The 25,728-nt window shown below is 42.9% G+C and overlaps 1 protein-coding gene across 1 annotated transcript in view; it reads right to left on the bottom strand.

The window, feature by feature from the left end:
- The window catches only part of LOC120770332, a 171,413-nt gene that overhangs the window by 49,391 nt on the left and 96,294 nt on the right, over nt 1-25,728 (bottom strand). The window contains 1 exon segment of the mRNA XM_040097727.1: nt 7,723-7,868. Within this exon segment, the coding sequence (XP_039953661.1) occupies nt 7,723-7,868 (146 nt within the window).

A 25,728-nucleotide genomic window follows, 5' to 3' on the forward strand; every position in this document is an offset into this window, starting at 1 on the left:
GAGTATGCCAAATAAAATTTGGTTAATGCAAAACTCGTTAAGTATACAAGTATGTATATTTCGTAAGTTGTAGTATTAGTTGAAATGTGCCGAAAATAGATTTCCAAAAATCCCAAATTGTTTCAACTGAAAACAAGACTAAAAAATTTCAAGAAGGCAGGAAAGAAGCTTCTACAAATGTGAGATCCTGATATTAATATTAGCTCCTAAATTGTGGGTCAGACACTCTACCTTAAGTTCGAAAAAAACTGTAAATACAACTTCCTGCAAATATTTTGTCTCTCTCTTATTTGCTCTCATAACTGGCGGAAATGTGTTCAAGTAAATTTGCAAGCAGAACTCAGCGACGTGTTCAATTAAGAGTGTAATTTTGTTAGCCGAACGTGACGCGAATGGATTATGCGTCGCCGCTAATCAAACACGCAGCCACCTTTACTTATATATTATATGTACATTAAACTATATAGGCCGATTTTGATTATGTTTATTTACATAAGCAATAATGAAGGCAACAAAGGATCAAAAAGGAGTTTTTCATTTCATTTGAATTATTTCAAAAACTATATTTACTCGGTTCAACATTTCGGAGGAGTCTACTGGAGCTACTGATTTTCTAAGGTAAACTATGAGTGGATTTGCAACGGTAAATAACTGCGATCCGTGTGTGTGGAAATGCATTTTCGTATACACATGTGAAAAGGTGGGAACGATTCGGGACATTAGACGGAACACATGATTATGCAGCAACAACAAATACTTAAGCTTAAGAGGAAATGTTTAGGGGACGGGAGAGAAGTGACCACTCGCACACTCAGACATACATATTTACAAAACGGTGATCGAATTTGGAATTTTAAGCGGAATATATGATCGTGGGAGTTACAAGGATTTTTCAACCAATTTTCCGGGAGCATGCGTTATGAGTGCATCTCACACACAGACACACACACAGGTGTATGATTGATGCAGTGGTGCGAACGTCAAGGTAACGGAAATGATACTTGCAATAGGTTACAGAGTAACTCTGGAACGAAACTCTGGAAAATGATGCATTTCAAATATTTTGTTTGTTTGTTTCATTACCTTAAGGTTAAGACAGTTGAGACGGCGTGATACATTTGATTTGGACGTGGTTGACTGGGTGCAGAGATTTTGCAATTAACGATTTGCCGTATGTATATTTGGTTTGATTGTTTTGATTTTTGGAATTTTATGTGATTTCGCATGACAAAATTATTTCAGAAACGTTTTTGTTGAGTTTTGTTTTGATTTGCGGTTCGGTTAAGGCAATGGCAAAATGTATGCAACAAAATAATTGGATTATTCGATGTGTTGAATTAATTGTGAATTAATTGCGCAATAAAAGTATAAGTCATTGGCAATTAAATTTATTGTATATAATAAAATAGTTTTATTTGCTTAATAATATAGTAAGTGCTTGTAAAATATGCTAACAATATGGCTACAGATACTTTACGAAATATTCTAAAATTATTATTTTAAATAATTTTTAAATTTATTGCTTAACTGCTAACCATAATTTTATTTGAGTAGCTTATTGCTAACCGAATGTTATGGAAATTTATATTTTCTAGTTGAAAGCTCTTGTTAAAAATATTACAGTGTCCATTATTTTCGAAGTTAATTTTTTTGAAATAACACTTTCTGCAGTTTCAGTTTTTTCCACTCAAAACCGACCACTTTTACCACTTTTACCATATTTTTAATATAAGATCGTTCGCATAAATTTACGGCTTTTTAAAAATAAAATTATAAAACAACAAGTAAGGAAGGGCTAAGTTCGGGCGCAACCGAACATTTTATACTCTTGCAACTTGCAAAAATCAAAGCCGGGGAAATACTTTAAGGTGTAAAACCAATCACATAGAGTGAAGTCAGCTGGATGTTCGAAAAACCTGATATTAGTTGTATAGGGGCTAGGCCAAGTTTTCGCTCAAATCTATCTATTTTTGCCAAAAACATACACTGTTATGTGTAATACACGCTCTCTTATTTCCATTAAGATAACTCACATATTGGCCGATATATGCGGTACAACGTCGCACGGAAGTTCGAAAATCTGTATTTTACGTAAATGGGGCTAAGGGAAGTATTGGTTTTTGGCATACAGACATACCATTATAGAAGAAAAATTATCCCCTAACTTCAGTTACATATATCACACATTGACCGATGTTTTCGATCAAAGTTCAACTATGGGGACTGGGGTTTAAATATTCGGTGGCTAGGGGCTTGAACAATGTTTATTGGATTTAAACAATTATTGCTCATAAGGTGTCACACACTAAAGGCATTATTAGGGCAAAGTTTTATCCCGTTATATTAATTGCTTCTTGATTTGCGTACTGAAAACTAAACGAATCAAGTGAAAATTAAAGTTGTGCTATGTGGGAAATAGGCGTGCTTATTGTCCGATTTCGCTCATTTTCACAACGTGACATAGAAAAATACAATATACCAAATTTTGTCGAAATCGGTCAGTCGGATCTCGAGATATGGTATTTCGTCAAAAAGTGGGCGGTGGGGATATATACATATTAAACTTTTTAGAAGCCGAGACCACGCCCTCTTTTTCAAAACTTGTGTCCTCCAGGCGCTCCTTGCTACTGCGTTGCTCTGTACTAAATTATAGAATAAATATATATAAAATATATACTACTTAGTTATGGCACTTTATATGTTTTCGGTTATTGGGGATTTGTGGGCGTGGCAGTGGTCCGATTACCAAGTTTCATCAAGATATCTCAATTTTTACTCAAGTTACAGCTTGCTCGGATGGACGGACGGACGGATAGACAGACAGTCAACCGGATTTTTCTCGTCACCTTGATCATTCATATATACTTGTATATAACCCTATATCCATCTCGATTAGTTTTAGGTAATACGTACAACCGTTAGGTGAACAAACCTATAATACTCTGTAGCAACTGGTTGCAAGAGTATAAAAAAGGTCTGGATGATGTATTTGAAACGAACTTTCCTTTAGATATTATACGCAGTTAAAGTTATGCATTAAATGTACCGTAATTGTATAGTATTCCATGGCGTGTGAGCAACACAGAATGCATACATCACTTGTAGGAATGCTAAAGCCATAATAATAAATAACTTATACTGCGTGTAACTTCTAAAGGAATGGCTTTGTGGAAAAATCATCTGGATCTTTTGTCTAGAGCGGAAACTTTTGTCTAAGAATCTAATTTTTCTAAGAGCTGATTATCCGGGGTTTAATTGATTAAGCAAAATATCAAAAACCCCTAATTGTATAAATGGAGAAATGAATTGTTTCAAGAACGCTCAAAAAATCAAAAATCAATTTAAGAAATAGCGAACTTCATAATAAATATCAACCGTCTCTAATTCAGTTAGATTATGTTTATGCTGCTTCTGAGAGATAACTGCACGAAGCTCTCTTATCAAAATTATTTCGCAGTATTTTCTATTTCAACACTATACTCTCCGAATCCATTAAATTTGCCAATAATTTTATTTATTATTTAGAATAAGTGGAATATATTATTTTGAGTTTGCAGTCAAACACAGACCGCTTCGATAAAGTGTGAACGCAAATGAGGCTCGCTCGCTCAGCGCGAAACAATTGCTCGACAAGCAGCGCTGCACTCGCAGCACCCTAATTACACACGTATGCACTTAATTGCTGTGCTATTTATTGTTGCTTTATTATTTGGTTGTTTTAGCAGAGCTTAGTGGCAAATCTGCCGTTGCGAACATTTCGCGATTACACCGATCCACACAACTCAGTGCCACTAATAAACCGTAATTAAAAGTGAAAGTACACAAATAAGTCAATTAGCTAACGGTACTTAAGTGAATGCAATGGTTGCTGCTTTATTAGCTGACCTCTCACACGATTCCTACACATACATATCTGCATGCCCCCGGTATACGAAGGCGACGAGTGGCGTGTGAGTTGTGGCCTCAAGCCATAATCACCAAATCGTCACACATCAGGTCCCACTGTATATATTTGGCTCGTTAGGGCGGCGCCTTCTAAGTGCCCCAAGTAGACTTATATAAATTTCCTGAATGCGGACTCCGTGAGGCGTAATCACATTCGGCAAGAAGTGTAACTTTGTAAGTTAAAAAGATTTCCAGCACAAAAAAGCTCCTGATTTCACACCAAGACATTATGTAATGATTTGTTGGAGCAAGCGAAGCACACCCTAATGTGTGCAAAAGCAAGGTTTCGCATGTTGTTGTAAATTTAAGCCACAACAACACGGCACTTACTTATGCATGCAATGTGACACGCAAGGCAATTTGTCACTTGGGTTTTGCCGGGCTTTCCTGGCGTACACGTAACATTTCGCGCGCTCGCCACAGAGCCGCGGCCCAACGCGAAGCGTATTTACGGCGCAGCGCCGTTGCTTGACCTTAAACCGCACGCGGGTAGCTGATTTAGTCAATTGTTCGCGTGAATTTCAACCAGCAAAAACAACATTGGCCATGCCACACTTGTGTGGATGTGTGTGTGTGTGTGAAATGGTCATGTACTTAGTTCCCAGGCACTCGACCACACACACTTTTGGGGGAAAACGAGCAAAGCTTTGTACTGTTTAATGTTTTTCCGCTGAAAAATAGAAAACACGCGACACGCGAGTTTCATTCATGCAAAAAAATCGCTGATTTTGGCGAATCGTGGGCACCGCGTTTTCAGGGCTTTCAGATGATGGCATATGTTAGCTTTCCTGCGGTATTTGTGGCCTTGCCCTTGTGGAATGCCCGAAATTCCCCGGTCGAATTTATCACCCATAAAAACTTGCATAATTTCTTTCTAGTAATTTTTCCAGAAATATATTTCCGGAAGTTCGAAATTCAAAGCAACTCTCTCCTCATTCCTTTTGTTCCGTTGTTTACCTGCTGTAAGTGGGCACACGCCAAGCGCTTTGGCTGAAGGTCCGAAGATAGCAAATGCACCCGACCGCTTCTACCACTAGCTCACATGGCTCTTAGTAAAAAACAGACCAATTATTATTATCTGAGGCAAGAAGCCAACTAATGCATGTAAGTAAGTTGCGGCGTCTCTTCGGGGTCGAGAGACCTGCTTTGATTTGAAAACTGCCGCAACCATCACATGCCCAAAGCAGAAATGCATCAATTTTGTGTATATCTCATAGCCAAGCAATCGATAATGATAAAGGACTTATGTCCTGCAGATGCCCGAGGAAACGCTTGCCAACTTGCTTTCGAATCACAAAAAAAGTAAAAATTGCTGAAAACCTGAAAGCTGCGGTCGGTTGAACCGCAAAAGCAGAAGCAAAACACTGCACGGCTGTGGAGACGGACAGACAAAGATCAGATGCGGGCCAGAGTTGCCAAGCAATTTTTTTGCCAAAGTGAAAAGCTCTCCGCACACCCGTCACTTGCAGGGAAGTGCGCAAAACAAACTTATTTGAATTTCAATCGCCAAAGTGATACTGCCACAAACAACCGCACGCTTCTCATTTGGCACTGCGGCGTGGCGGCGTGGCGGCGAGGCGGCAAAGCAACCGCATTGAACTACTCATTAGTTAAATGTAATATTTGCAACATTTCCCCAACATTCGCCGAGTTTCGCCTGCTGGCGGCTGTCCTCCCGCTCTAGCGCTCGCTGCCATCAGACGGGGTGCCGAGCAATTGATGGCATGTGTCACAGGCAGGCAGCGGGAGGAGTGGCCCTGCATTAAATATTTACAGCGCCGCGGATTAAATGGCAAACCCGCAGAGCGCCGTGTGCAATTGCAATAAGCAGGAATTTGCAAAGTGAAAACAGTGAAATGTTTATCTGCGTGGGTGTGAGTGCCTATGCTTGTAACACTCAAGGTGATTTCAATATTTTTCACATTTTGCCACATATTAGCTTCTGCTAGCGTCGCAGAGTTGGCGCCAACACAGCTGGTTTTTATTGTTGCAGATAGCTGCTGATGCCGCTTGACAGGATAGCGCAGCAAACCGAATGCACTCGACACAAAAGCAACATGTTTCGCTGCGCAGCGCCAATCATCGTTTCCATTGAGCATTTTACTTTTTTCCTGCGCCCTGAAATCACATGTGCCACATGGTCTATTTCGCTTTGATTTGTTTGCGGTAATCTCTCGGCCACGCGGGCTGCGGCACTAATACTTGACGTGCTCAATGAGAAGGCGGCATTTCGTGGTCAGCACAGGCAACACACACACGCACACACTCTAGTACCGGTCGTCGCACGGCACCGCTTGGCATACTTTCCGGCGTTCAATGCGCCCACGAACACACTCGTCAATGGTTCGCGATGGCGACAGTGGTGTTGGCGGCTGCGCTGAAAAATAATAATTTTCCATTGCAAATTTCACATTTCAATGATTACATAAGGCAAAGCAGCTTCTGCTTACGACTCAGTAAATACACATAACCGACAGACACAAGCCGCATGCCTTATATGCCTGTGTGAGTGTGCCCTCTGGCGCTGCCCGTATTGGTTGGTGGCGTCCCGTCTATCCGACTATCGATATGCCGTCACAGCTTCTTCCTGTTTTCCCTTCCAAGGCCCAACTTGATGTGTAAGCGCAAAATTTCGCAAATGAGAGAGTTTCAATGCACTTGGGTTAGGGGGGGGTGGGGCTGTGTGCAGCTCGGTATTTGTGTGAAGCATATGAATTTTTCAATTTTTTGCGGCATTTCTATTTTCATGTAACATTCGCTGTTTTTATTTCCACTTTTATTTTCATTTTTATTTTTTTGTTTGCGTCCCGTTATGAAGCTGGCATGAAATTCCCTGACGCGGCGCCAAACGGCCGCAATCAGTGCGAGTGCTCATCGGCCGTTTGGGGAAATCATTTAGTGTGAAATGCAAGTGTGCTCGGACGCCCCGCGCCTCCCTGTGCTCGAGTGTGTGCCGGCTGCGGCTGCGGCCGCTGCTGCTGATGTTGCAGCTCTGTGCCACAAACTTTTAGACAGCAATTTTCACTCGGTAAACTACTGAAATATGCAGCTGCCTGAATAATTTCCAATTTTTCTACAGAGTAGACAATTTTTATCTATTTTGTGGGCTTAGTTCATTTTTAACGAGCAACCAAGCGAGCAAAGTTTGTTGCAGGCACCGCTTTGATTCTTGCAGTTACTCATTTAACTGTTTCACTGCTGTAGCTGTGCGCGTGACTATCTAGCTATGGATTCGGAGTGGGGAGCCGCTTCACGGCAAAGTTTCGAACTTATCGCTCGAAATAATAAATATGAAGAGAGCATCCTTTACCTATTTTGGGTAGTCGAAAAAGTCTTTTCGTATTTCTAAGCAAACTTCATTACCTATTTTTAGTTATTTTTTGATCAAATGAAGCTTAAAATCTCACCTTTTCAACACTATAGGCATGACACAATGTGATTTATAGCACTGGACCAGACTACAACGACATCTATTGACAAAATACGAAAGGACTTTTTCGACCACACTACATACTTAAGTGTCCAAAATTCATACTTCATAGACCTACTTAAGTATTCCTATTTCTAAGTATAAATTCACAAGTCTTAACTACATATAAATACAAAATTTATATATATATCTTCCTTATATTATTATGTAACACTGTAATGCAGTCTAATTTAATCTAGGAATACACGTGAGGAAAGTCAGTGCTTTCGCTCTTGCTCTCTCAGAGTGCTTGTGAGACGAATTTGTGAGGCATTTAGAGAGAGAGAGAAATCGCTAATTAAACTCACCTATCGGCGGGTGCTGAACCGGAAGCCGGCTTTAGGCTTCTAAATGCTTTCAGCCACTTTGTTTTCATCGATGGCGCGGTCGCGGCTGAAAGTTTACGCTCGGCGCGTGGCGAACCCGGATCAACTTTGCTCACGTACAAATCTTTCTGCAAGTAAAAGAGAAAAATATCCAATTAATTTCCTTAAGTATAGTAAGTAGTAAGGATAGTCATGTATTTTTTTAATAAACCAACAGCAACACCTAATAACGAGTTTTGCACACTGAGCAACACTTCTTCCAGAGAAGGTTTGAATGAGGTAGTTTTTTTTTGTAACCCAGATCGTTTGGTATCTCTTGGGTATGATGTTAAGTAGCCAGAACTCGACTGACAATCATACGTTCAGACTCTGACAAACACAAGCTTTAATTTCCATAATCTCTTCTGAAATTAGTATCGCTCGTTACTTTTCTATTCCAGCTCCACCTTAAAATGTCCGTTAGTTTTCGCCCAACTTTTTTTTACACACGGCCCCGTTAATAATGCAACAAATTCTACCACTTATACACATGAGGAATCGCCATATGAATCAGTGATGATCGCGATCCAACCGAAAATTATTCATTTGAGTTGAAAACTCTATGGCTGCCCTCAATTGTTGTACAATATTTAATATATGCGCCAGTTTTTCATGATGCAGCAACACAGCGTTTAATATCCTGCCGCCGAGTTGACGGCTGAGTGAGCGCAGAAAAATAACTGTGAAATAATTTGAAAGGAAATAAAATTTATAATACACTTCGTCCGTAAAACAGAGCTTGGAAACCCATCTGACAGCGGCGTGAGGTCGTGGAAACACGACTAAGGGGATCCGGCACATGACAACAGAAAAGACAGCAGACGGCTGATGAAAATGAACGGAAGTAGCAAACTGCCCGACTGACGAATATTTAGTGGCGCATTTCACAATAGAAGGCACGGGCTCGGCACACCTGGCAAACAGGCGAACATGTCAGACAAAAAAAAAAGTCAAAATCATTGAAGAACCGCAGGCGCTGGAGGAGAAGCGAAGCGCAGCAGAGCGTCTTATAGCCTGTAAGTTTTTACGGCACTTAAATCACACCACATTACCATTAATTGGCTTGCGCTTATATGCACATATTTACAGCGCCGACGACAGCTCTGCCTTTAAGGCGAATACTGCTCAACGGAGCTGATATTAGATAGCTTTAGTTTTCGTGCTAGAATTCGAAAAACAACGCTCTTTTAATATTTTCAGTTTTTCTTGACAGCCTGGAGTGGCTCGAAAATTTACCAGGAGTTAGTCAGTAGCTGGATGTCCGTCACTTTTTATAGGCGAAATCTTCGAAACAAACGTTGGAGGTACTAAACTTTTCCACTTTTCTATGTTCACTGTTGTCAATGCTGTAAAATTCTCCCACCTAAATCATTTTATACCCTCTTTTTGGGCTCGGTGCTTGCTGACATAGCCTCATTTGAGTTGCTCAGCAAATACTGGAAATTCACCAGAACCCGCCCCCCAGCCAGTCAGCCAGCCAGATGCCATCTAACCACAACACTCAAATTCAATGCCCTTCCATGTGAATGCATTCGATTGTCTATTCGTGTGGTAAATTTCATCACATTCCACACCATTCCCGACCGCACCGGCTTCGTGCCCCGCACTGCACACAACGACGCCTCCATGCGAGCTCCATGGTGGGACCGGTGGCTGCTCGCCCGCTTACGAGCTTCACCGCAGTGAGCATTTTTGCGCACGGAAATTGAAAAGGTGGTCAAGTGAAAATAATTTGGTTACATTACGAATTCAATCAACTGCAAATGTCGCAATCACCAGTGTATGGTTTGCACTGCATGGATTTTGTGTTTGTGTATGGGAGTGTCGTTCATGCGGCTGCTAGGTGTGCGCCGGTGAATGAGTGAGTGTGAGCTTCATGAAATTGTTGAGCGTGTTCGATCACTCTCATACTGAGCAGGAATTACTGCCATTGTCGACTGTTAAAGCGCTTTTCAAATTCACTGAATTGTTGGTGCTTCTAGCAAGTGCCTAAACTCAAATAGCTGCTAGAGATAGTGTTGGCACTCATCGATGCTTTGTTGTATCGTGTTAGTTTGGCGCTGCACACGCAACTATTGATGCAGGATCTCAAACTACCTCGTATTCCAAATAAAGGCCCGTAATGGTTTATGGCCTCTGAAAGAAGTGAAAAATCGCTATGAAAAATGCGACCTTCAATTCTATTAAATTTCATACCCAAATCTTATGATTATGAAGTCAATAAAAATACCTCAAAATGTAAGCAAAGTACTTTTGTTGTTGTGTCTAAAGCGATATTTGCGGTGCCGGATGCCGCGACTTCATTGTGCTTGTCGGCGTTTAATGGCTGTTGTTATGTGCTTCCCACAAACATTAGAAGTAAAAGTTTTCGCTCACAAACATCCACACACTCACACGCGCAAAAGAGCGCTCGAAGAGATGTCTTAGAGCCATAAAAGGAAAGCAAGCCGCGAAAACAATTGTGCAGTCTGCGGCGCCGCGCGGCAGCACGACGAAAGTTTACCTTCGCGTTTGCTGCTCGACTGCACAGCTAAAGACGCTTATCTTCGCAGCAAATTAAGCCGAGCGATTTACGCGCAGCTGTGTATGTAGACAAAGGCGCGCCCACACACCCACACAATAAATATGGAAATGTGAGCAGAAATTCACAGACGCTGATATCTAGCCACACAGAAGTATTTACGAATGCCGAGTAATGCGATTAGCGTTTCTGCCCAATTTTTATTTGGTTTTCCTTCACTCAGGCTACGCATTGCCTGCGTCGTTGCGCGCAGAGTCAGGGCGGGGGGAGAGCGCAAGGCCTTGTCTAACACGCTGCATTCACCACCGCCATCCTTTTGCTGGAATTTTGTTGACTTTACTTGCTGTTGCCGTTGTTGTAGCGCCTCAACCACGGGTTTTATGCGAGCTTACGACATAATTTGCATTCATGATGTCGGCTTAATTGCCGCAATTAGGCGCTGCGTTATGTTTTTATGGCGCGCCATTCATTTCTTGCCTCGGCACACATCTCACACGCCACCGCCCCCTTGGTGCCTTCCCTGCGTCGTGCGTTTCCCAAATGCGATGCTTACGATGTGGAAAATGCGCTGATAAACTTAATTGGCGTGCGTGGCGTATGAGTAACATTTCGACCGTGGCGCCCACATATACCACCACACACACACTCACACACATGCATGAACATATTTCTCCGGTTAATTGGAAACATGATTAAATTTTGATTACAGATATTCACTAAATATTCATGCGCCGTCAGTTGCAAGTGTCAGCTAGATGTTGCAACATGCGCCTTTACTTGTATGCACTTAAATATTAACACTGTTGCACTTGTCGTGTCAACTTAATTAATTAAATAAATTAAATTTATTTAAATATTAACAGGATCTCGCACTGGCAGCCGGTGACCATGTCGCCGCAAACGACATGTTTTTGTGGCATTAGGCAGCTCATTTGTTGCAATTAGTCGACAAGTGTCAAAGCCACGCGCCACTCAATTTAATTAATATTTAACTAGCACTGAACTCCACCACACTACACCACAGCATGGTTCATCGGGTCCACCTGTCGGTGGTGGCGGACTGATGGCAGTGGCGAGTTTAATCGCGAAGGCAATAAATGTCAAATAAAACGAATTGGAACTTATGTTTTTAGGTGCTTTAATCAACCGCGGCCGATAAGGCTTGAATTTTTGCTTTCGAAAAGCAGAAAGGCGTGGCTTGCCGACTAATAGGAATATTTGCTTGAGCTTTAAAGATTCAGAACGCGATTTCATTGCCTCTCCTCTTCGAATGTAAACTGAAGTAGAAAGACGAATTGTCCAACTACACATAAATCGTCTATCCACCGGTATGGAAGAAGCATATTAAACACGCAGATATTCATGTTAAGAGGCTCCAGAAGAACAGCCAAGTGAACACGCTGATAGCCAGGGCACTTTTTGAGGGAATTGTTAAAAAATCTTGCAGATATTTTCAAATAATTATAGTTTTAGACGACGCATACTTCGTTCTCTCACTATTCCTTCATTTTATTGCCATCTGAAATTCAGTTTAGCTTTCCCGGCTATTCACAGCACCAATCGTATGTGGCATTAAAATGCTCCATGCTCCTTAAGTGAACTGCCACATTTGTGATTGCATTTTGGCTGAGGCTTTTCACTCACATGCCACAGCTCCACGAGTGCCTAGCATGGTTCTCAGGCCGCTTGTCAGCTGCGCATTTGAGATGGGAGACGCGTGTGTACCTGCATATTAGATGAATATTTAAGTAGTGCATACACATGCACACACATCTAGAATATCTAATTACTTTTCCGACTGACTGCCAGTCAGATTCGGGCATTGTCGCCAGTTTCAGCAGACCCGTGCTCTGAATATCCTTAACGACTGGAGCTGTAGCTCGTGGCAACCGTTGTTGCTCATATTGCTTTTGTGTATTAATTTTCGGAATTAATTTACCTTGCAGCTCCTTGATAGTCCCACGCCCTCCAACGCTCCTACGCCCTTCACACACACATACACACACACACATGCATGTTGTGGGCGCATAATATGTTAGTTATGTTGCCGGCTAGGAAAACTTCGTATCTTCGCGTTACAGTGCCGGCCTAGTTATTATTTATTGTCGCCTGTGGCTCCTGGAAGGCGGCACAACCAGCCATCTCTGTGCATTTGTTTGTGTGTGTGTGCGATTGCGCCGCCATAACGCTGCGGTTTAATGAAGGAAATTATGCGATGGATGCAATGAATAAGCGTTTGCGCCGTACTCGTACGTGTGTGTGTGGGTGTGTGCGTGGTGGGGGTGGTGTGTGCATAATGAATAAATTAAGGCGAAGATAATTTTATGCTTACGACTGCGCTGTGAATTTTCTGGTAATGACTGGATTATTATGAGATGCGCCGGCACAATGTATTATCTTAAATTAAACAAATGGACGTTGCCTCCAGTTTCCAGTTAAGAAATTGCTTTGGAAATCCACAACTGCTTTCGTCTATTGCATTTCAGTTTAGAAAATCGCTCTTAAGTATCGCGAGAAAATTACCGTAATGAAAACTTCTTCATTAGCCTCATTTGGCATTGAAAAAATTTGCTATCTGTGAAATTATTATATATTTGTATTAAGAAAAGCCGACTTTAATCAATAATTATTTCCTTTGAGCAAGACAAAGTGGCTCCGAAATCATGTTCCATACCAAAATCGATCTGTTACTTCAGCTGATGTGGAATTAATCTTCTAATAAGGAGCCTTCGTGAAAATGGTTGAAGTGACTGCGAATTTTAATCCAGCCGGTACAAATTAAACTTTTTGAAACAAATTGAGCGTTTTACCATCCGATCACTATCGATTTGGACTGTTCCATTTAAATTACGCGAGAAAACCTAACCAATATATTTTTTTTAATTTTCTCGCATTGATTAAACCTTTGTCTATATATATATATAAAGACATAATTGTTTCGGGTAGTCTACTTTATCACAAATTCAAGAATATCAATGTCTCAAAGCATTCAGTGAAGAACGGGAAATCACCGGAAACTTGCCTCATGCATGTAGTCCAACAATCTTAATGACGGTAACGCAGAAATTAATGAAAGAATTCTTGAAGAACGCAGTGTTATCAGTTGGGAGACAGCAAAGCATCCCATCATCTCTTATGGATCGACACAACACATTTCTGTTAATGGTTTGGGGTTGAAGGTTAATGTTTTGGGTATGAAGGTTAATGTTTTTGGTATGAAGCGTGCTAATGCTAGACTTGAAAAACCACGTCGAGTAGAGGTCGATAAAGAGATGCTTATCAACACTGCTGCAGAAGTGATATTCATCGAATGCATCATTACTGATTACTTGATGTGGTTTTATGAATAAGACGTCGAAACTGTCTCAAAACGAAAAAACCCAAAAGTCGCTGAAGCCACTGAAGACCATTCCAGCCAAGGCATAACAACAAGGAAAGGAAAAATGGTTTAACCTTTGGAATGTTCGTATATACTCAAACGTTGCCTAGTTTGAAGGTGATAATAAAGATTTGCCGTGAAAATATTTTTTTTTTCTAGAATCAAAAATCATTCCAGAAAACTTGGGACAGTTTCTTTTCTCTTCAGGCAACAAAAAGAAAGCAAATAGTCAGGCCAGGCTGTTGACAGACTCTTGGAGCATATACCACAGAAAAATGTAGGCTTGGTGCCTCATTCGAAGTCTTTTGCATTTAATTTTAGCATTTTCTGTTGTAAGCTTACATTTTATGTAAATCTCTCGGAGTCTTTCGTTTAATTAGTGTTTTGCTTAAAATGCTTTTCAATACCGTCAGCTGTTCTCGCCTCGTTCGTTTTCGCTTTAAGGCGGCCGCTCGCCCTGGTCTCCTCTTCCGCCAGCCATATTTATGAGAAACTTAGTTGCACAGCCTTTTGTTGCTTTTACAACTTAATCTGCCGCACACACACACACACACACACACAGATGCGGGGAGACTTGTGTTTGCATTGGAGCAAGCGCAGCCAACGTTAGTGTGCCTTCACGTTCATTTATTACCAACTTCATACGAATTGCCTTTGTTGATATTTTACCGTTTCACTTTGACTACTCTTTCGTCCCTCTAAATCCTTTAACCCACCTACATGTATGCCTGTGTGTGTGTTGTATATAGACATTATCAAATGTGAGTGAACATGAGACCGTTAACTTTGCAATAAAATCCAGAAGGTAAACAATAAAACAAGGCTAAAAGGGACCGTAGCCGTGGGTGTGTTAGTACCTCGGTAGATAGCTCCCAGAAAGCCATTTGGACCCCGCACAAATTTGCTCAGCGAAGGGGTGAAGGGACGCAGGACAGAGTGTAAGAGGAGAATTTCAAATAAATAAAGAAACCGTTATAGTTTCCCCAGTTGCATTTGTATTTATGCATGTAGGTCAGGGGGCAGGTGACTGATGCGCGCAGTTAAATGATTTCCTGGACGCTGGGTGATTCGTTCGGGTTGTTACGGCGCGAGTGGCAGCGACAAACCGCCGGCTGGCCCCCACAGGTTGATGGCAGGTGCCGCCATGACACTTTTATGTTGGCAGCTAACCATTTTATGCTTCTCATGTAGAAATACAAAGTTCGGGCGCTTTTAGAAGCGCGCGCTTACGCTGCGTTACGTCATAGCGATTAAATGCGATTTCATTTCTTATTTACCGTTATTTATGTGCGCGGATTCATGTGACAGCAAACAGTTTTTAATGCATCACACGGGCGCAGTGACAGACATTTGTTATGACACTAACAGCGCTTCAACGTCAGCTTGTCAGTTTGTCAGCTGTGAGCTTGTCGGCACAGCTATTGTCGTTACCGTTATTAGCGCGCTTTTGTCAGCCATTTCGCCGATCAGCCGTCACCGTCAGCAGCGCCGCTGATGCCATCGAATAAACGTGGCTCTTATTGTTTGTTGTTGCGTGTTTCCTATTCGCTGTTTTGCGCTTATTTAAACTTTCAGTGCTCGTGATTTTGATTACTCTCGCTCGCTTGCGACTACAAGCTCATGCATGCATAATGATTACGGCTGTCACCGTTATTGCAGCTCATCATTGTTGGCTTCTGTCGGCGGCAATCAGTGGCAGGCGCGCGCCAGACTGCCGCTGCTCTTTACGGACTAATGTGGAAGCACCCACTTGTCACTGTTGCTAGGCATAAAAATGAACGGTTCGTCAGCACAGTGCCTGTCAGTCAGTCAGCATCGCAAGTGGATCTAATGGAAGTGATGTGAAATGAAATTTAGTTTTATTTTAATTTCCACTCTGCACTAATTACACTCTGGACTCATTTGTAGGCAGTTACATTGATAGGTGCACGATGTACACTAGTGTGTGGAAATATAGCGGTATGCGAGGCCATCCGATGTGGCGTTATGACTTTGGTCATAAATGCCTTCGCTTACAAAAATTTAGAAATATGCCAAAAGTCTATAGGGAACACAAAAAGAAAGTGTGAGAAGAGCCTTTTTAGCATTTCGAAATTTAAATCTAATTTCTCTCTATGCTCTCAAGAGCTTGTTGAGCAGCCGCGCGGCCGTGTTGTTCACAAACAACTTGAGCATTGAACCCCCCTCTCAGCCCAATTAAGCTAGTTTTGAAGCAAGCATTGGTTCGCTGAGGCGCCAATACATTTGCTCTGACAATTCAATTTCACGCTCCACTAATTAAAATAAATTTATTACATATTTTTCTAAGAACTTTTATTTTCCTTTGCGTTTGACTTCGTTGTCCCTGTCATCGCTGCTGAGGCCACTTTGCCCGACATGGCGTGTAATTAACATGCACTTTTATATGGCACATCGTGGGGACGCAGCAATGCCCAGTGAGAAAATCGGTTGCTCAGGCGGCGACCTTGACTAACTCGTGAGGATTGAGTTAACAAACGTTTTTGAAACTTTATAACAGCAAAATTATTTTCCAAATCAAAAATTTTTATTTTTATTTCTAAACGACAACGAATAGCTCGAACGGAGCTGGTGTTCTCCTGCCGTGCAGTTTTATAGTGCAGTTTCTCTTATGGAGCCGATAATTTAAAGCTCTCAATGCCACTTTAAAGTCTATGGTAACCTATGCTTTGGTTACTCCATTTAAATACCAGTTAAATTGCTTGCTCATTGGTCCTTTCAGGTATTGTCATTTTGCGCAGAGGTTCCCTCTCGCTACGTGCTCGATGCGAGTATTTATTTGTGTGTCATGTGCAGCGAGTCGAGCGTGAACACAGACCGATTGCCAAGTCAAATTGATGCATTCGAGTGCAACTGCTGATTTGCAATGCTTTTACATACTTGCTGCAGCTGATGTTTTTCTCGTTTTTGTTGTTCTTTTATGTGTTTTGTATGGCAAATATAAAATTTGTTTGACTTGCAGTGAAGTGTAATAGCAACATTTATTTTCATTGCAGTCCCCTCCCGCCCCGCCGCTCCTTGCCTGGCAGCGGCACTGTTTGAGTTTGTGCGAATGTGAGTGTGTCGGTGTATGGCGTGTATTATGTGTTGCACTTCCTATTGGTGCACTTGCATGTTTTAATCTGCACGTAAAACTTTCCAGGCATTCCTTCCTGCCAACTTCGAGTCGAATGAAGCGAATGTAAAAGAGCACACATGCAAGCATTAGCAACAGCATGCATGTATGTGTGAGTGTGTGTTTACTCGTCCATGCATAGGTTGAAAAGCTGCCACATGTGGCAACTAAAACAATATTTTGATCCGCAATCGGCTTTCCATATGCATAATCACATACTTGCACACCAACGCACACCGACACCAACACATTCATACTCCAACTCACCCATACACCATGTGCCAGTGGCCAAGTGGGTCAGGAGCAGTTAATCGGTGCATCGGTGGGCGGTTGAAAGTGATGAAGTGATGGATGAAGGCAGTGTGCTAGTGTGGGTGGGCTTCAGGTGGCGCTCGATGCGCTCGGTTGTTGGCGTACAAGCAATCAGGCGGATTAAAAGCTGAGCAGCTATACAGACACTTGATTATTGTGATTATAAGTTAATCCCGGTTATGAATATGCAATTGTAGTGCCGAGGCGAAACAGAAACAGAAACAAACCCAGAAACGGAAACAGAAAAATTATTGCAAAATGTTACAAGTCACTCAAACGTCGGGTTGACCTGGATTCTCTGTGAAAGTGAGTTGGCATGTTGCTCAGCATTGCGTGCGGTCTCGTCATCACGAACACACCCCGTTGGAAAAGCCAGGACCAGAACCATAGCAGCACTCGTTCGCTAATTTAAATATTTTATTATTGGAAAGGATTACTGCTGATCCCTGCTCTCTGCAAGCGGTGCTCCTAAGTAATACAAAGCAGCTTAACTGTGAAAGTCGTCGGTATTTTCCGACTAAATTGCATTTCGAATAAATTTTGGTATTTCTTTATTTTGGCGCTCTCGGCAATAACCGTTAGTTATCCCAATTTCAATTAATGCTTGCAGATAGCAGTGCTACTTAGAGCACACACGATCACAACAACAACAACAACAGCAGTTTGGCACACATGTGGCGCTAAAAGTGCCAATTGAACCGAAATTCCTCGCCAGCTCACCGAGCCCTTATCAGTAATTGCAGCGACCGTGCGGTTGCATTAAGTCGATTGCAGCTGCCGATTTGCGGCCCATCGCCCTCCAAGCCAACTATTTGTGCAGCCATGGAGCCATCAGCACATTACAGAATCCAAAGCTCTTCCTGCTGGCGCTTTCGTTGTTCGCATGGTGTTAAAATTTTAATCAGATTTCAGTTCACATTTCTATGTCGACGCCAGTTTGGTCTCTTTTTGTTTGCATACATCGCGTTGGACCAGCATGCATTAGTGTTGGTGTTGCTGTGTGTGTTGCCTTCGTGCTGACGCCGCCTCTCTTCAGCATTCCAGTAGGTGTGAGCCAATAACTGTTAGAACACATATGGGTTAATGAAAGTTTGTTTGCCTTCTGAGCGCACACAATTACAATCACACACACACAAGTATTAGGTTATGTTGAGCCAGTGCTGGCTGGTAAGGCGAAATGGTTGCAGTCAAAGCAGGACTTAGTGAAACAGTCTGGCAGAGCAGAGCTGCTCATTCAACAGTGCTACTTTCCTCCATCTCTCTGCTGTGGTGTTACTTTTTATTACCTTGCAACCCACCACGTACCCCACTGGTTCGAGGAAAACTCTAAGTTCTATCAAACAGGAAATTTTTGCAGCTCAAACGTTCGCAAAAAGCAATTGCTGTCGTTGCTAAGAACTGCTTGTGTGATTGCCTTCACTTTTAAATGTGTAACCGTTTCGCCTGCAAAACCGATTACCAAAAACCCACCCAAACTTATGTACAAATGTCAAAGTACTTTCCACAATCGAAAACAAATAAAGGAACTCGAGTGGCTACTTGTCGGCTTGCGGCCTGCCGGCTTGACATACGCCTAAAAATCCATATTTCCGCCAACCAAGGAATCGCCTGCGCCAGCATTGGCTGCCGACTGCCATATTGCGCCGACCGCCTCCCACCACCCGAAAGAAACTTGCCTGTATGAGCTCTCGCCTTGCAACGCCCTTGCGTATGAATGTGTGCGAATGTCTGTGGTGGGGTGCGGAAAAGGAGAAGCTATCGACCAGTCGAGCGAACCGGCCTCTGGCGCCCTTTCAGGCAAATGGAAACTTTAATGCACTTTCGAGTACTGCAGCCTGCCTCGCATTCTTCGGCGCCTTATTCGCTGCCCCCTTTAGGCACATCACATATGTATATACATATATACACAACATATGTGTATATATGTAAGTAAGGATGTGTGGTGGAAGTAACAAAAAAATTTTACGCTCCACATATTTTTCAACGGTTGCCTACAAAATAAATGCACTTATAACTGCGCTATATTCACTCACACACACACACAGAGGCAGAGAGAAGTATATTCGCGCTTTATTTTATTGTAGTTGCAATAATGGACTCGCTGAGGCGGGGGCTGGCTTAGTTCGAGGCGGCACAATAAGTTCACTTGACGCAAAGTTAATGGCTGGCATTTGTTGTTGTTGTTGTGTTGTTTTATCACTTTCGTGTTCATTTTCGCTTGCCGTGTACAACAACATGGCGCAACATGTATTTAGCATGTCTTTGTTGTGTTCGGAGTGTTTATTTTTTGCTATTATTCCAACGCTGCCGCTGCTGCTGTTGTTGTTGTGTTGCATTCATGCATTAAGTTCCATTCATTCATTGCGTCGTGTTGGCGTCCGCGCAGCGATTGAATTTACAGTTGCTTTCAGCGGCGTTCGCAAAACCCCAGCCGCCAGCATCCACTGCTGCGAACCCCGCTCCCCTCCCCCTTGGCACGAATCGCACTCGCCTTGAAATTATAGCACAAGTTTAGCGAAAGTGTTGCAAAACAAAGCAACTAAAGAGACTGGTGAGTCTGAACCAAATAAATTTTTGCGCGAAATATTGCGCGGGGAGTGGGGGAGAGCGCGCACAAAGTGGGTTAAGATGCTGCACGCTCTAGAAGATGGGCCCAAAGAAGGCCAGCTGCGCAGCAATTGCATCATGCAGTTTCTGTTGGAGGGTGCACAACGACTAGAGGCAGGAAGGTGGACAAGTTGTTAGCGGCACTCATTGCGTTTACACCACGCGGGTTCGCATTGATACATGAAAGTGTAACGATATTCATTTTATACACGTCCATTTACAAGTGCGGTTGCTCGCCTGCGGCAAAAGTTGAAACTGTGGATTCCTCTAAGGGCGGCAAGCACTTTTCACTATTTTCAGCCTCCAAAAATATGTAAAGAAGAAGCAGCAGATAACTACAAAATAAAAGATAGTATGTCGTTGTTGTCGTTGGACCGGCAGAAGACATACCTGAAGTAACTTCGAGGAATGGTGCCGAGTTGACAGGACTTCTTCTTCTTTACTGGCGTAGACACCGCTTACGCCGTTATAGTCGAGTTATCTACAGCGCGCCAGTCGTTTCTTCTTTTCGCTACGTTGCGCCAATTGTAGATTCCAAGCGAAGACAGGTCCTTCTCCACCTGGTCTCTCCAACGAAGTGGAGGTCTTCCTCTTCTTCTGTTTCCCCCGGCGGGTACTACGTCGAATACTTTCAGGGCTGGAGTGTTTTCATCCATTCGTACGACATGACCTAAATTCGCTGAACTACATATGTCAATCTCGTCGTATATCTCATACAGCTCATTGTTCCATCGAATGCGATATTTGCCGTGGCCGAAGCGCAAAGGACCATAAATCTTTCGCAGAACCTTTCTCTCGAAAACTCGTAACGTCGACTCGTCAGATACTGTTATCGTCCTTGCCTCTGTACCCTATGGCAAAACGGGAATAATGAGTGACTTATAGAGTTTTGTTTTTGTTCGTCGAGAGAGGACTTCACTTCTCAATTGCCTACTCAGTCCGAAGTAGCAAATGTTGGCAACAGATATTATGCGTTGGATTTCGAGGCTGGCGTTGTTGCTGGTGCTGATGCTGGTTCCAAGATAGACGAAATTATCTACGACTTCGAAGTTATGACTGTAAACAGTGACGTGGATGCCTAGTCGCGTGTGCGATGACTGATCGCGTTGACAGTCCTTGTCTGGTTAAAAATCCGGGATCGTTCCGGTTACCCGGACCCGATTGTTGTGGGAAGTGTAGAAGCGAGTCTAGACCAACCAGCCATATAAGAGGAATTAACAATAAAAATGTATGAAATATTTACGAAAAGTAGAGGGAGAGATTATTAACTAACACATTCTGGTTACAAGGGAACATTTGAAGATGTGTAAAAGATGCTCCATTCTTTTCTTTTGCTAACATTTATTAACCAACCTGATCGCAGTTCAAATATTCTAAGTGAGAATCAGAGAGCTGATAATCAACCAAAAGGAGAAAGCTTCCTCCCCCGGTCCCTCACATATTTTCCGTAGCTTCTGCTGATCACCACAAATATCGTTACGCTTTCACTTTGCTTCCACAATATCCCCATCCCCGCAGCCAACTGTAATCAGCTGTGCAACAATAATAATAAAAACAGCGCGCTGACCAACTCAGCCGAACTGGCGGCGACACTTGAATGCCGGCGTTTTACTCATGTTTACAGTTTATTTTTCCGCTTTATGGTTTTGTTTTCACGCAGCCACAATGCCATCGCCAATGACGCCGAGGGGCAGCTAAGCAGCTTTCCTCTGCGCTCGAGTGTCATGGGCCATTATCTGTGCCATCTTCCATCTTTGCGCAACACCCTGCTGCACACACACACACTCATGCATATATGAAGCCATACACACACCTCTTGCCCATATTTCGTCCCTCGTTTCGTTCATTTGCAGCTTTTCATAGCAATTGTTGTTGTAAAAAGAAAAACACAAGCACAATTCAAGGCGTTGGGACAAGAGGAGACCGCACAGACGACCACTTACATATTTATGGAACTTATGATTGCTTTTGTCAGTTTCTTGCTGATTGCCATTGTTTCAGCAGTGCTTGCGGCGCGCACACCCCGCCCCTGTCTCCCCTGTACCATATGTGTATGAGCGCTTGCCAATAGTCGAGCAGAAAGATAAGGGGAACTCTTCAGCGCACCCCGCGGCTTTTGCCAAAGTGCAGGCGGATGGCCGTCTGCGGGGACAACGCGCCCTCACTCCATTCGCCGGAGAGCGATGATAATCTTAATTAAACGTTCAAGGCACTGCGTAAAATATTTATGATATTCTCATTTTGAAGCAAAACGCTTTTTAACTCACACGTGACGAGATATGGCCGCATAGATATACAAACAGACATATAAATGGGAGTTATGCAACCAGTTGTCAATACGTTCGATCACTTTTATGTAAAGTTCCTCTACAAGGAAACCGTTAAGTTCGATTTAATGTCTATTTATAGAAGTCCAAACGAAGCTTGGGCTTTAGGGCAACAGGGGAAGCCTTCCAATATCTAATCACACCAATAACCTTGCATCAGACGGGCTTGTGAAACCAATGTCACGTAGTGTTGCACTCCCGACTGCTAATGAGTAGTAAAGGCTCAATTTTGGCATCCACGCCGACGCGCTGGCAAATGAGCAAATAAATGGGAATGCCATAATAATAAACGCCTGCAAATTGGCGCTCTCTAATGGGGCAAACGACGGACGGGGCATTTTCGCGCCCATAAATCATTCGATTTCAAGCAAATGAAATGAAAGACTGCAGCCAAATGCATGTATGTACGTGTGTGTGTGTGTGTGTGTGTGGCTGCCTCATTTGCCTGCAAATACGAGGCCTGTTTGTTCGATAAGGGAAATGCCTGCTTTTTGCGCTTTGGACGCGTGTTCATAATGCGATAGAAGTGTACGATAAGCGCTCACACATACACCACACTACATATTCATAGCGCGTTCAGAGTGCATGCGTTCGAAATGTAATTTAATTTGGCCTGACTGTGGCGACGTAGCATGCCCCTAACCGCCAGCCAACGACCAACAGCAGCACCCGCCCCACTGCTGCAATGCTGCATTTGAGCATTTTCGCGAGCATATGTTGTGGGCCCGGCGGCACCTTTTTATCAAGCGCCGTGATTAATGTGCCCACTGGCTGCGCTCGTTAGTTAAAAAATGTAGTTTGTGGCACGTAAATCACGCCATTAGTGCTTGCTTGTTGCTCGCTTTCAACGCCTTCTGTTCCCAGTCCGTTGATTGTAATGCACGGCGGCAACGCAAAGCACTCAAGTGGATGCCGTCGACATGTTCGCTGCCCGCGTTCACCACTTTTGTTGCTGAGGTTTTCAATGTTCGCGCTCTTGTTGTTCTTGTTGTTGTCTTTGCACTGCATTAAAATTATGACATGCCACTTGCATTTGCATGCACATTTTTTGACCCAATTACAAGCCATAAATTAATTATGACAATATTTGCACGAATGAAAAGCGCCACGGCGTATGAGTGATCCGCACAAATGAGGCTACGGCTGCCACAGAAGCAAGGCAACCGTAAGTGTTGCAGGGAGGGACAAACTTGCCTGTGCAAGAAATATGTGTAGGTGGGCTTGAAGGAAAATACTGTGTTTTATTTATTCCGTTACATTATAAAGACAGAAGTTGTTGTTGAAGGCGAATATAAGAAAGCAGATATTCAGCGGGATCTAATCCAACATTTGCCGCTATTATCAAGCGAACTCAATGTTTGGTTTTCAAAGTGCCCAGCAGTTCGCCACCAAAGCTGCTCAGCTAAAGCTTGTAATGAAATAAAACCGTTCGGACCTATAAATGTCCGCAGTAAAAAACATTTTGCCAGAAATGCGCCCTTTTGGCAGCCTTACTGTCGCCGTATGACAAAACTACTTCGAGAGCTTTCAAATCAAGCACTGCGAGCCCTTTTTGAATTCTCTGTGAGCAAAATCCCTAAACTGAGCGCAAAAATTACACTAACAACTTAAAATGCTAAGGGACGATAAGGACTTGGGATTACTACGGAATAAAAAAGTAATCAAGTTCAAGGCTTACATTTGAGCTGTGCATTTTTTTGCCTTTTGAAACGTTTAACGCTCGTACCGTTTTGTCATTTATTGCTCTCCATAAATTTATGTGTCACTTCTGACCAGCTTTAGCCTTTAAGGCACCAACACTTAAGCACACAATTGCTCAGAAAACACGACGTGCAAGAGTGTGTGCCCTAATAGGCTTTGAAGAAAAATTGTATTTCTTTTCGAAAAGGGTGAATAGCCGTCACTTTATTATTTACGAACTGAAATGGCCAACGAAAGTGGTCAGAAATGGAATGGGAACCCAGAGAAGTGAGTGAAGAGCAAAGCCAGTATTTACACTAAAAAGAAATGAGTGCAAATAAAGAGAAGGACTTTTGGTCAACATGGGTGTAGTAGCCGGGACTGTGTCTATTATTACTAAGCTTACGGCGGCTGAAACGCCAGCGCTTCTGTCAATGGCATTCGCTTGATAAAAAGTTGAAAAGTGGAAGCTTGCCCAAATTGTGCTTTGCACAATTCGGTATTCGGTGCTGGTAGCAGAATTTAAGCTCTCTGTGGCAACTACCGATGAACGGGCGAGGCCGCAGTTTAAGCTCTCTTTGATATGCATATGTATGGGCTAGCAGCACAATGCCTGAGCAACTTCTCTGTCGGCCCACTTAAATAATTATAACCAGAAATGTTCACGCTCTATGCGCTAAGCCGCTGACTTCTATAGGAGCTTGCCGACTGCCAAGCTTAAGTGGCTGCCGGCACATAATTGCGCTGCCACATCACTCTAAATGCGCCGTGACATGACGTTTTAATTAAATGCGCCTACTAAAATGCTCGCGGACTCACACATTCACAATCTCACACACACACTCGCACACATACAGACACATGCATTGTGATTTCCATGGAAAATTCCATAGTCGGGAGCTTTTCGACTGCACTTAGTCACTTTATGGCGGGCGATTCGGAAGCAGCTACCTAACGGCCACAACTCATCCATAATATAAGCACTTAATTACTTGACTCATGCGCTTGCAATAACCCCACTTACACGCTCGTGATTGTGTGCATATGCGCACGCACTTAAACGCGCGGCGTGCGTGTGTGTGTGAGCATATAATTTGCATAAAGTTGAGCACTTAGCCAAGAACATGTCACTGTGCAAACACTCTCGATGCCAGCACATATAGATAGGCACGCGTGTAACGGCTTATTCCCCCGCAACACACACACATATATGGCTCACATGTACACATGAGCAGCCACATCCAAATATCGGGCGCGTTTTTGGCCCGTTAGGCACACAATAGCGGCCGCATTTAAGTAGACTCTGCTCGCTGCTATTTATGCGGCTCCATAGCAGGCTCAAGCCAGCCTCGGAATGCGCAAATGCGCCTGTGTATGCGCTTGTGTGTGCGCCGCGATTACTGTTTGCTCGGCATTCGCGTTCACTCATGTTCGAGTGCTTGCTTATGCTCGTGTTTCCATGCGCTTGCACACCACGACAACCGCCATGGAAGTTATGGGCTCTAACATTCGGCTGGCTTAGTGTGTATGTAAGCACATAAAAGATTCAGCCACTCTATTCTTTCCAACGCCAAACCTTGGTGCTTTTGAGGCAGAAGACGTATATTTCGAGCCTTACAACGTCTGCCTTTAACTCCTTAGGACACGCAGATCTCATTGGATCAATTCAGAATTCCAGTTTATAAATAGAATTTTCTAAAGAGCTGTTGCCGGGTTCAGGGTGATAGAAAGTTTGATGGGAAGCTCGACTCTTTGAGAAATCTCATATAAAATATATGGGCATATACATGCGACAAATTGAAAAATGTACAGATTTATTATCCATAGACATGCTGACCATAATCACCCTACTAAGTTTACTATTCGCAACACCACAACCCACCTTAAGACCCAGTTTTCATTACTGGATAATATTTGACCGAACAGACTTCGTCCAGCTATCAGTGAAGAAAATATAGCAGCTGTGATTGTACACGAAGACCATGGAGAA

The sequence above is a fragment of the Bactrocera tryoni genome, chromosome 3 (genome assembly GCF_016617805.1).
Source record: "Bactrocera tryoni isolate S06 chromosome 3, CSIRO_BtryS06_freeze2, whole genome shotgun sequence".
Lineage (NCBI taxonomy): Eukaryota > Metazoa > Arthropoda > Insecta > Diptera > Tephritidae > Bactrocera > Bactrocera tryoni.